This window comes from Euleptes europaea, chromosome 1 (assembly GCF_029931775.1).
Source record: "Euleptes europaea isolate rEulEur1 chromosome 1, rEulEur1.hap1, whole genome shotgun sequence".
In the NCBI taxonomy this organism is placed as follows: domain Eukaryota; kingdom Metazoa; phylum Chordata; class Lepidosauria; order Squamata; family Sphaerodactylidae; genus Euleptes; species Euleptes europaea.
Genome location: NC_079312.1, coordinates 133508579 through 133520790, shown reverse-complemented (window position 1 = coordinate 133520790; position 12212 = coordinate 133508579). Strand labels below are relative to the sequence as shown.

General features: G+C 49.4%; 1 protein-coding gene across 9 annotated transcripts in view; it reads left to right on the top strand.

The window, feature by feature from the left end:
• RBFOX3 (RNA binding fox-1 homolog 3) overlaps positions 1-8373 on the top strand; it is a 254120-nt gene extending 245747 nt beyond the window's left edge. For 8 of the 9 annotated variants that reach the window (XM_056864610.1, XM_056864617.1, XM_056864596.1 and 5 more), the window contains 2 exons: positions 5336-5414; positions 6607-6921. In XM_056864610.1, the coding sequence (XP_056720588.1) occupies positions 5336-5414; positions 6607-6651 (124 nt within the window). In that variant the 3' untranslated portion in view covers positions 6652-6921. Of the gene's footprint in view, positions 1-5335; positions 5415-6606; positions 6922-7868 lie in introns of those variants that run through there. The other variant, XM_056864576.1, reaches the window with a different exon arrangement.
• Positions 8374-12212: the final 3839 nt, after the last annotated feature.

Genomic DNA, 12212 nt, shown 5'->3' with positions numbered 1-12212 from the left:
TTCGTGTCCTGGTCTTCTTCAAATGTTATCAGCCAGCCTCCAGGAGACAGGGATTAAGAAGAGAGCCATCATATTAGGGGATCCTCTCTAGGGAGCAGGGAAGAGGAACCACCTTTGTCTCTAGCAAGTAACTGTTTAGTTGGTGTGCACTGTTTAAAAGGCATCTAAGCCATAGGTAGTCATGTAAAAGTACTAGCATGGCACAGCAGTTAAGAGGATGAACAGTGAGTGTTCAGATGTGGGGAGGAAGGAGGTTTTAAGTGGTCTGTTACTCTCTCCTCCCCATCCCCAATATGGAGATAACAACAGTGGCCTACCTTATAGGGTAATTCAAGGATTACTGAGATAATGTATGTGAAGTTGTTTGAAAGAAAAATGCTATATAAATCTTTTATTATTATTTATAAAATCCCCTGAACTTTCACAGTTTAAGGCTTTAGCTGTAGAATATGTGTCTTAAGTTATAGCTCCAGTCTCCTTTTGGAATATTGATCTAAGAGCCTTTGAAATTCAGCTCTTTTCTCTCCCCCACCCCTTCAAAATCCTTTTATAATTTCATTCTCTTCATTCATATGATCCAATATTGACAAAGGATCTGCTCCAATCCCACCCCTTTACTCACTAGCTTCCAAGTCCAGCCAGAAATCTATTTAATCTTCACTTCCTGCAGACCAAAACTAGATCTTTTCACTTTGATCGGTCCTGCATTTAGTTACCAAATTGTCATTTATTCTCATTTTCCCTTAAAGGCATTGATGTAAAACCTCGCAGAACTCTCCAAAGTGCTAAATTTAGGAGCTAGCATTTTGTTTTGTTTTTTCCTTAGAGCTAGAATTGATATCCCCTCTCATCGGCTGCCATCAGGCTATTTCAGACATTGTGACTGGGGAGAATTAACAGTCATTGGGGTGGGGGGACAGCATTGTGTCAGCAAACTGCACGTCAACCTACTTGCATTACTTGGAACATGTGTGTAGATTTTACAAGCATAGTGCTCCCCCTCCCCCATTCAATCAAAAATCCTCAAAAGGCAGGACTCCTGATGATGCAAAGAAACGGTTCATGCATATACCCACAGCCTCGATACATGCATTTCCACTCCTGCCCAGCATCCACTCATTCTTCTCAGTTAGAACATCTGGAAGGGTTTAGTGCCTCCATTTTGAGGCCAAGACAGAATTGTGAGTGCATAACTTGCCTTTCTTCGAGGACAGATGAAAGGGAAGAGTCAGTTACAGGCCCAGTTTTAAAGGAGCACTGCAGGGATTTTGCTACAGTCCCTTCAGACAGAGATTTTTGTTGGGTGGTTTGTTGTGTTTTTATTGATCATGTCTTATCAGTGAAAATATACTTCAAGTTATTTCCTACCCTGGAATACCAAGCTAAAATCTTATCATTTATTCCATTTGGCCAGGGATGCTTCCACACCGGGGTGGGAAAAGGTGCCACTTCTGTGGAAGCAGCAGCAAGTGGCATTAGGGATGCCAGCCTGCAGGTGGGACCTGGGGATCCCCCGGAATTAGACTTAATCTCCAGACAATAGAGATCTGTTCCCCTGGAGAAAGTGGATGCTTTGGAGGGTGGACTCTATGGCATTTTATCCCACTGAGGTGCCTGTCCACCCCAGGCTCCATCCCCAAATCTGCAGGGGTTTCCCAAACTAGATCTTGCAACCTATCCCCTGTCCCCCATAAGTGACCGGGGGCACCTGGCAACCCTAAGTGGCATGGAAGCAGGCAGGAATGGCAGCTGCATGCCCTGTTCCCACCCCACTCGTATGCCATGCCCCACCCCTCCCCTTTTCCCTCTGTCACATCAGTGCAGAAGCTCCAACATGGCAACAATCGCACTGTCCTATAGAATCATAGAGTTGGAAGGGACCACCAGGGTCATCTAGTCCAACCCCTGCACAATGCAGGAAAATCACAACTACCTCCCCCACACACACCCAGTGACCCCTGCTCCATGCCCAGAAGATGGCCAGGATGCCCTCCCTCCCATGATCTGCCTAAGGTCCTCCTCCCAACCCTTCCCTTTCCCCAATTCCAGCTGAGTCACAGTGCAAAGCAGCATCAAAGCTCAGCTATGTAGCCAAAAAGCCTGCTAAAGGGGGAGAGTAGAGGAAAGGAAAGGCAGAGATCAGCTCTGCTCCCCTGCAAGTATTGGCTGCAGGTAGAGCATCCACATGGACGCTCCATCCGCAGACATCCCGCGCTGCTCCTTTGAGGCTGATTAAAGAAGGTTTGCATTTGATCCAGTGCAGAGGAGAAAGTCCCAGATGGTTCACCAGTCATACTGGGAAGGAACATGATGTCATTCAGATGCTCTCACAAGCAGTGGGGAGGGGGCATCCTGATGTCTACCTGGGGAAACATCCTTCTGTGGAAGCAGCCCAGCAATCCAGTACGGATTGACAGAGTAACAAGGTTTCGCTCAAAGCTGACAAATGACTACGAGAAGGACCCTTCTGATTTGTGCTGTCTTTCAGCCCTCGTGAGCTGCAGCAGTTTCTCCCTGTTTTGGAGTGGAAACATTTGGTCAGCTCCTCGGTGCCCCATGAGATGCACGAAAACTTCAAAATTATCGATTCTCTCTCATTTAATGGTGAAATGACTAGCTTCTCTTACGTCAGCCATCAAAGAGATGAAGGCTCATCTCTCGGTGAGGGAGAACAGGGTCTCCTGCGGCCTCCAGTGGCACAGATGCAGCTTCCCCGCGTCTCCCTCCCACGTCTTCCGCCCCTAGCCAGCAGGGAAGGCAATGAGTCGGTGGGAATCGCCCCTTTTATTAGCCTCATCCGCCTGCCATCAGGCTCTCAAACATTCCCTCAGGGGAATGGGAGGGAGCCCCAGGGAGCAGCAGTGGCATCGGGAGGCCTCCCGTCGTCAAGGCTGATTGGGATGGTTGAAACAAGAAATGAACAGCTAATGAGGTCTGGGATTGCCTCGTCTCCCTTGCAGGTTGAGGAGCCTGCGTGGTGTAGTGGTTAAGAGTGGTGGTTTGGAGCAGTGGACTCTGATCTGGAGAACTGGGTTTGATTCCCCACTCCTCCACATATGCCCGCCAGAACATCTCTGTCTTACAGGCCCTGCGGAACTGGACAAGGTCCCGCGGGGCCCAGGTCTCATTAGACAGATAGTTCCACCAGGCTGGGGCCAGAGCCGAAAAGGCCCTGGCCCTGGCTGAGGACAGCCGGATAGTCCTAGGGCCAGGGACCACTAGCTAGTTGTTTCCTGCAGAGCATAAAGCTCTCTGGGGGGGAGTGGGGGTATATCAAACGAGACGGTCCTGTAGATACAATGATCTCAGACTGTTTAGGGCTTTGAAGTGAAAAATGACATATCAGATGCAAGCATCGAGTGCAGCTGATGCTCTCTAGAATCAGTCGAGCACAGGGACCTGTGAATAGTAGCCAGCTCTTGCTCGCAGGTCACCCTTTTAAATTGTGCACTGTTTGTAGATAGGGTCCCCCTTCCTGGATTTGGCCATTTCTTGTTATGTTTTCGAAATACATCAGCCCCTCTTCTTTTCTTGCTTATTCCATGTAATTCTTATTTGACTACTCACTCCATTTTAGATTTCCTTTCTAATTTGCAGGCCAGGGTTATCATGATCCTTTAGAGTTTTTGTTAGAAGTGTCAAATAAGATGATATAAAACCTTGTACACTAAAGCTTACACTTATTTGGCCTGTTCAGCATTTAAAATATATCCTTATTAAAGAAGTACTTATGGGAGTTTTATATATGTATTAAGAACATTCATATTGTGGAAGCATTTAAATAGATTGCTTCCCCTACTGCTTTTTAATAGAAGGACTGACCTAGAGGGCCGTAGGTTTGAGTGGCTTGGGATGGACACCATGTTTGAAAAATCAAGTCCATTGAGATATATCTATATCTCACTAGATTTGATTCCCTTCCACCTTAGGCCCTAGGGACAAATGGATTTCAGGTACTTTTTAACAAATCTGTTAATTGATAGGTCCCAGACAGAAGTTGCCCCAGGCCTATCTCTCAGTTTTAGCTGAAAACATGAAGTCCACCCCAGGTTCAGTGCCTGGAATGCTTCTGTTAAAAGGCTGGGAAAAGACCTTCCTTGCGGCTGGAACTGCACAGCCAGGTTAAGTTACCAAACCCCACGTGCCACTTCTCTGCCCCAGAGCCACATCAGGAGGGTGCAGCTTGAAAGAGAAGAGCCGCTGGTGCAAGCAGCTTCTTCTCCCCCCACTGCAGCTCTATGGCTCCAGACCCATGCATTCATTGTAAACATGCATCATCAGCTCCCCTGTGAGCCATCCCCTCTCAAGGCCGCTTTGGTGCAGAAGAGTGGTGCCAGGCGGTGAGAAGTGCAACTTAGCCGGCCATGTCATTTGTAGCCCTTGGGGAGCTGCTGCCAGTTAGAGAGTGGGTGGCTGGTGGATCAATGCTCTGACTCCACATAAAGGCCACACTATACATTTGCAATATGTCCACTGTTTATAAATTGTTTTAATGCTTATGATTGTAATCTGCCTCCGCTGCTTCATAAACTGAGACTGTGGAGTGTGGACTGTAAAAATTCTAAATAAGCAAACGGAATTAGCAACAAGGCCATGTACTTGGCCCAGGTTTGATCTGATCATACTGAATGTAGATCTCAAAACCCTTTTTTAAAATTTTTGTCCTTTTCACCACTGTTTTTAACTTGGTGGCCTCAAAGTAAAGTTGCCAGTTCCAGGCTGGGAAATACCTGGAGATTTTGGGGGTGGAGCCTGAGGAAGGCAGGGTTTGGAGAGGGGAGGGACTTCAATGCCATAGAGTCCTATTGATAGAGTCCAATTGACCGAGCAGCCATTTTCTCCAGGGGAACTGATCTCTTTCGCCTGGAGATCAGTTGTAATAGCAGGAGATCTCTAGCCACCACCTGGAGGTTGGCAACCCTACCTCAAACTCTTCTTGGGGTTTCTGTATTTCACTCAGATTTCAGCCCCTTTTTCTTACAAGCTTAAATGTAGGGTCTCCCTGATTATCTTTCTGTTCAGTGACTAGTAATTATCAGGAAAACTCCCACCAAGAAATTAGAGGAGGAAGAGGACCCGTTTCCGCCTTGCTTACAAATCTTGTTATTGTAAAAAGTGCCCTAATGTCTGAAATTACCTTTATAGTTGTGGAGGAAATTTAATGCCAGACTTTTAGCACAAAAGTTAGGAAAAGAACCTCTCAATATCTCTCTTGTGTGTATTGTGACTTTCTTTAAACTTACGATGCCTGACTCATAATTTTTTGAACATTTAGGGTTGGCAACTCTTCTGCGCCCCCCCAGTTTCTAACGCTGCCCCCTGTGTTCGCTCCTAGTTACGGCAGAGTTTATGCAGCTGCAGACCCTTACCATCACACCCTCGGCCCTGCTGCCACCTACAGCATTGGCACCATGGTAAGAGCTTCTCCTTTCACCCTGATGTGGGTGTGTGTGCTTGCGTGCGTGGTCTGGGGCTCATGCCTGCTTGGGGTAGGTTAAGCCCCGTAAAGGGGATGGTATCGGGATGCTTCTGGGAGTGCCCGAAACTCGTTTTGCAGCTGCTCGCTCGTGGTCCGGGCTCCACCAAGGGAAAGAAACCCAAAGGAGTGCAGGAACCAAAACCCCAAAAGAGGAGACGCTCACAAGCAGGGCCTGACACAGACCCTTCTGCCTTCACAGCCCCATGGGAAAAGCACTCAGACAGAGACACAAACTTGGTAGCGCTCAGGGCACTTGTCAGGCTTCGTTATTTTTTTGGCTTTCCAGAAACTAGCTGCCTTGCTCCATAGAAAATGCCCTGACCACTTGTTTAGGTGGCTAGGATAATTTGCTCAGGAACAAGTGTTTGTTTTTCAAGGAGCAGATAATTCTTAGCTTGAGGACTGTAGTAGGTGATGTGTGCATATGCATATGCGCACAGGTACACAACTTCTCTTGCCCTTCCCAGTCTTGCACACACTGTCACGCCCCAGTTCTCGCAGAGATGCCTCCTTGCAAACAGCTATAGATACAGCATCAAAGAGGAGAAACATCCAAGCCATCCTGCAATTGTTTTTGCTTTGACAAATCTTCCTCAGTGCCTCTTCTGGGACTACCCACTCGCTCCCCCCGATGGTGTCAGTACCTTCCTGTTGCCAAACCCAATAAATAAATAAATAACATGTAGCAGTAATCCCAGAGGTTTATCAATTGGGTTCAGCTGTCATTGCTTTGGGTGGGGGACATTGGGGAGGGGGGAAGGATTCTGGGCTGCATTAGAGGAAACCAAGGCTTGAACGCCAGCTGTCTGTCCTGTAATGGTTCACAGGAAACAGGTAGACACCTGTTTCAAAAGCCTTTTTTCCCTAAGAAACTATATTGGCACTGTGATTCATCCGTCATTATCTGGAATTCCTTTCATCCGTCATTATCTAGAATTCCTTTGAGTCCTGGCCTGAAGCAGCTCTGCATGCTAAACAATTCAGTAAACCCACGTCCACTTGGCCACCAACACAAAATCGGGCCTGGGGTCCTGAGGGACCGCTCTACTGGCCAAAATAGCAGGGCAGGGATGGGCTGTGCCTCTCCTTTATACTGATTGGCTTTTTCTCCGTCTTTGATGTTGCAGGCTAGTCTATACCGAGGAGGGTACAGCCGCTTCACTCCCTACTAGCAAGACAGACCCAGCCCCTCCTCACAATAGTAACACTGACTGCTCCTTAGAAACCAAATCAAAATCCAACGGACATGGGGCGCCCTGCCCCATGCTGCTGGCCCTCGGCAGCCTAAACCACATATTTCTTTACCTCAAGCCGCCTCCCATGCCTCACGTCCCAACTGCCTCTGATGGTGTACAGCCAAGTTTTGTTTTCATTTCCAAAGCGACCAGCCAGGGGGTTGGGACAGGTACCTGCTTTCACCAGACAACACCACCAGCAAGCAGAACCTCCAGGAGAACATTCCCAGAGCCCAGCCTGCTTTCCTGCCACTCCCTGTTCTAGGAGTCCCTGTTGGTGGGACATGGTGGCACTCGAGATAGCAACTCCCCCAAGAAAGCATCCTGCCTTGTACTGGGTGCTTCAGTCTTACACATCTCAAGAGACAGGGAGGGGATACAGTTTCAAAGACCTCAGGATTTTTTCCCCCTCTCAGATGGACATTGTCCCACTCTCTGCACTCATTCCTGAGGAGGAACGTCAGTGCTGCTAGCATTAGGTTAGGCCGGGTAGGCGGGCGGGCGGGCGGGACTGCAGGCCACCCTAGAATACTAATACTGACTCTGACCCTGTCCTGTCCTGCTTAGGCTTGCTCAGTCTCCAAATAACAGCAGGGAGGGTTTCCTCCGTCCTTCCCCACCCTCATCCAGGAGTGGTGTCGTCAGGAGGGATGGGAGATGGGCTTTGCCTCTAAGCATGCCTCGGTGGGGGCCAGAGAGCATCCTGCGTCCCCTGGGCTTAATGTCAACTGGAAGTGATAGCAAGGAGAAAGGGTCCCCTCTAGGTTCAGCAAAGGGCTCAGTAGCAGAATGAAGGAGCTGGCTGGGAACAGCCCCCCCCCCAATGGGCTGAATGATCCCGGCTCCTTCGTCAGTGCGGTAGAGAAGGTGGGTCCCTCCCACGCTTCTAGACAAGACTGGCACAGGCTTTTGTGCAGCAGGGGGGACTGGAGGGGGGAGGGCCTTTGTGCAGTGCTAGGAGGAGGCGGGACAGGGTGGAGGATCACTGGGGCTGAGTGCCAGCCCCCCCCCTTCCCAGCCCCAAGCTTCGGACCAGCACTGCACCCAAGAGCACAAAGCTCACACACACCCCGCCTCCCGCCGCGCCTCTCCCCCCCCAGGCTACTGCCTGCAGGTTGCTCCATGGAACGTTCTGCCTTTGTTTTCTGTTGTAGTGAAACCTTCAGCTGTTTCCTTCTGGGACCAGGAAGGGCACAAAAAAAAGTTTTTTTTAAGCCAAGCAACAAAACAATTACAAAACTAACGAGCCAAGCGACTGAGTGAAAGCCCCCTTCTGTCCACACATGCGCCCCAAAACGACAGGCCATCCGGAGCGCAAGCACCGACCGACCCAGCTGGACGGAGGGACGGCAGCTGCCCACAGACTCTGAAAAGCCGTCCACACCGGGAGACCCGTGCCCTGTTCCCTCGCTGCAGACCACGGGGACAGGAGGGGCAGGCGCTGACACAGACTGGACTCTGCAGGCTCCGGGCTACCATGTCTTCCTTCCAGCCCTCCCGAAGAAGAACTGCGGCTCTCCCGTGCTGCAGATTACGCCACGAGTGCACCTGCAGGGCTAGCAATCCTGCTTCTTGCTTCCCAGAACCTCCCAGTGCTTTTTGTGCTTTGCTGGTTCATCCATTTGTCAAGCTGGCAAGGCCTTGGATTCCCAGGCAGGGCCGGGCCAGGGGCTTTTGGGAGCAGCCGCCCTGTTCCACTGGGTAGGGACCTCGGGTTTCAGAGGGTTGTTTTTTTTTTCCTTTGAAGAGATTGCACTTTCCCCTCCACCTGAGCCTCCCAGCTCCTTCCGGCCCAATAAAGGGTCCAACTTCCCACTCTCATTTACCCTCCTTGTTGTAGGCCTGGCTGGTCTCAGCCTGGCTTATAGAACTGAGAACCACCTGAGAGCATCCCTGCCTTCCCCTGGGCCTCCCCCAGATCTGCCAGGAAGCTCCAACCCTGGTCTCAAGGGCCAAAAAAAATGCCACGTGCCCTTTTCGCGGTGCCTGGGGCAAGCACATCCTTAAGGACTGTGTGGCCAGGCTGGTGGGAAGAGCCAGGGCCCCATGGTGGTGGCAGGAAGTGAGGCAGGCCAGGGCACTAGGAGGAAGAACCATTTGCCGCACAAATAGGCGAATGTCCGCCAGCCCCAGTCCCCACCTGCTGGTGCCATTGGTGTCCTTCCTGCCGTGGGCTTTAGTGGGAGGAGTCCTATGGCCCGTTTCCCCCACCCCAGAGCCAGATGGACTCAGGGCCTCCCCCCCCCCCATGCCCCTGACCCCACCTCGGCTTGTTCATCTCATGAAACCTCACTTTCTATTCAGCATTAAAGCTCCTGACACGCCAGCAACCAGATGATCCTCCTTTTCTATTCCCGTTGTATATAGCCCCCCCTCCTCTCCCACCCCTCCCCGCCCTTGTATAAAGCTCCTCCCATTTGCTGCCCGGACTCCCACCCTGGGAGCATCGGCCACCCGCCCCATTCTGTATGCTTCTAAGGTGTGACCATTCAAATAAACAGTATTATTATTAATTATTATTTATTGATTATTAATATTATTAATAAAGGTTTCTTTCTTCAACCAGGATGGCTCAAGATTGTGATTTGGGTGCTGTGGAAGATAAAGGTGATGGATGGGGAGTAATTTTGGGAATATGATCCCAAGGTGGGGATTTTTCTTTTAAAGCATAGTGCTTCCTTCACCCAGTGTTGTCTGAAACGAAAGCCTATCATCTCCAGGAAGAAAGATGCTATGAAGGGCGCCCATGTGGTAATGACCATGAGGTTCTCCTTCATATCAAGTTTGCATTGCATATCTGGTGGCCCTCTAGAATCAGAGTTGGAAGGGACCACAAGGGTCATCTAGTCCAACCCCCTGCACAATACAGGAAATTCCAAACTACGGTACCCCCACATACCCAGAAGATGGCCAAGGTGCCATCCCTCTCATGATCTGCCTAAGGTCATAGAATCAGCATTGCTGACAGATGGCCATCTAGCCTCTGCTTAAAAACCTCTATTCTGGACACAACTCACCAACCACGTAGGGAAAGCTGTAAACAGAGGGCTACCAAGCAGTCAGTGGGCCAACCTGTGGGGCTGGCGGGTGGTGCATTCACCTTGCTCGTTCACAAGGTTGTGCAGGTTCACTCTGTAGGTGGAGCCCTGATACTCTTCACTGCCTTCTGCAGCAGGTAAACATAATGTTTCATTTTATTTGGGTGGGTTTTAAACCATCAACTGATAAGTCTTCTAAAATATTTACTATGTTATAAAAAAGGGTTTTTAAAAATTCTCCATTCACTTTTCCCTCCACCCTTTAATTCTGGGTCATACATCATATGAAATTTCCCCCTTCATAGTTTTGTTCTTCAATGACGCAGGCCTGTGAGTCCCCCTTCTTTACAGTGAGGCGATGAGAACAGTGCACAACCCTCAAGTCAATACACATATAGTGGTTGTGCAGAAACACATTGTCTGAAAGGGACAGAGAACAAAATCCAGGACAATGTGTTTGTGCAGGCAGGAGACAGAAGAGCAGGGACCCATGGGACTGCAAGAACACTTTTGGGGCTGCGAAAGATAGGGCTGAAGACAATGGCTGCAACAGTGATAAGAACTCAGTGTGAACACACACCCTATACACACACACACACCCCACACACACACCATTGATGCTCAAGTTGAAGGTGAACATTTCGTGGTTAAAGCCCTGTGCCAGGCAGGCCCAGCATTCTTCATTTTGCTTTAGTCAGGCCCCCCCTAAGCAGCAGTGGTGGGTAAATGTCAACGTATCAGTTTCCATAGCTTCAAGCCACTGCCTCACGCAGGGACCAGGCCCAAGCAGCAAGGGAGCCGAGATCTCTGTGCGTGCCCACGCTTGGCGAAACTCCCTGCTGCCAGTTGTCTGCAGGCCAGGCTGTATTGCCATGATCAATTCTCTGGCTGGCTCTGCACCACAGATCAGGGAGGGTCTTGTGTGTGTGAGGGTGAGATGGGGTGATTGCAGAGATGATATGAAAAGCGAGGCAGTAGGATTGCCTCTACCCACTCAGAGGCAATAGATCTATCTTGTGAAGGGACAGCATATGGTCACCACCTTACTCTAGGTCAGGAGAACTGGAAAAGTGAGGTTTACAACATGGAGGTCTACAGCTCTAGACTCACTCTCATGCCAGGTCCGTTCCTCCTCTGTCTCCCCATCAGGTTTGCTGTGGGGCAACATCCATTCCCTGCGCCCTGGGTTTTTTCCTTATGCTATACTGTAGAACACGCTCATTTGCTCTGCAAGCCGGGAGGACCATATGCCAACTGTTAACCATTCTTAGGAATCTTTATTTTCTGTAAAAGCCTGTAGCATCGTCCTAGCCCCGAAAACAGATATCTAATGGAGCGCAGGGTGGTTTTCAAACACAGATATAACACATAGGCTCAAATACATTAAAAACATAAAGCCAAAAATTTAAAATCACTAAGGACTGCTACTAGACTCAACCAAATATAGTCCAAAATAAAACCATCTTCAGCTGCCTCAAGATCAAAAGGGAGGTGGCCAGGTGCACCTCTCTGGGGAGTTTGTTCCATAATTGTGGGGCTGCTACTAAAAAGGCCCTCTCGCGAGCTCCCACCAATCAAGCTTCTTTGAGTGACGAGACAGTCAAGAGGTGCTTTCCCGGCGATTTTAATTCCCAGGCAGGGCCGTATGGGAGAAGAGGGTCCTTCAGATACCCTGGTCCCAATCCACGAAGGGCTTTAAAGATATGAGTAGACACAGCTTTTAGGTAGTGCTTTAGAAAAGTGACGCAGTGGTGGAGGGGGGAGGTGGCAAGAAGAAAGGCCAATGTTCTAGACGGCAGAAATGCACAGGGGAACCTAAAATATTCACAGTGGCTTTTGTGCTACTTGCTTAGAAGGGGATGAGAAGGCTGAAGTTGCCACATATTCCTGGCTTTTCATGGCAGTGGAGAGGTGTTTCGTCTGTTCTCTGAGATATCAAGCGCACCTCTATAAATGTGCTCCGCAAAAAAAAGAGACACCCAACTCATGCAGGCCAGTCCCACTAAAAAGCATCACGATTGGTTTCTTATGATACCAGCAATTAATGACTACCCAGACCAGTATTACTGGCACAGAACTGAGCCAGATTCTGGAAGGGGAATGACTGGTTTAGTCTTAATTCTCAGTACTTCAGCGGCAGAGAAGGCTCAGAGCCCCACAGCAGCCGACAATACTCTGCTGCCACCCTGTGGTCCTTGATGAGCGCTGCACCGACATTCCCTTCCTAGTTGCGTTGCCAAATTTAAATTATGTCCCACCTCTGTCGTCCCATAAAGGCCCTTCAAACCCCGCCTGAGTGAAATTTGAAGAAATTAGAAGGGGCAAAAGTCCCATCTAGACTTCTGGCTTCTCTCAGCTGCAATTCAGAAGGCTGCATCAACTAGTCATTCATTTATTAATACGGCACATAGCCAGTCAAATACAGAAAATGAGAATCGTCAACAGTTGTCTAAAATCCCA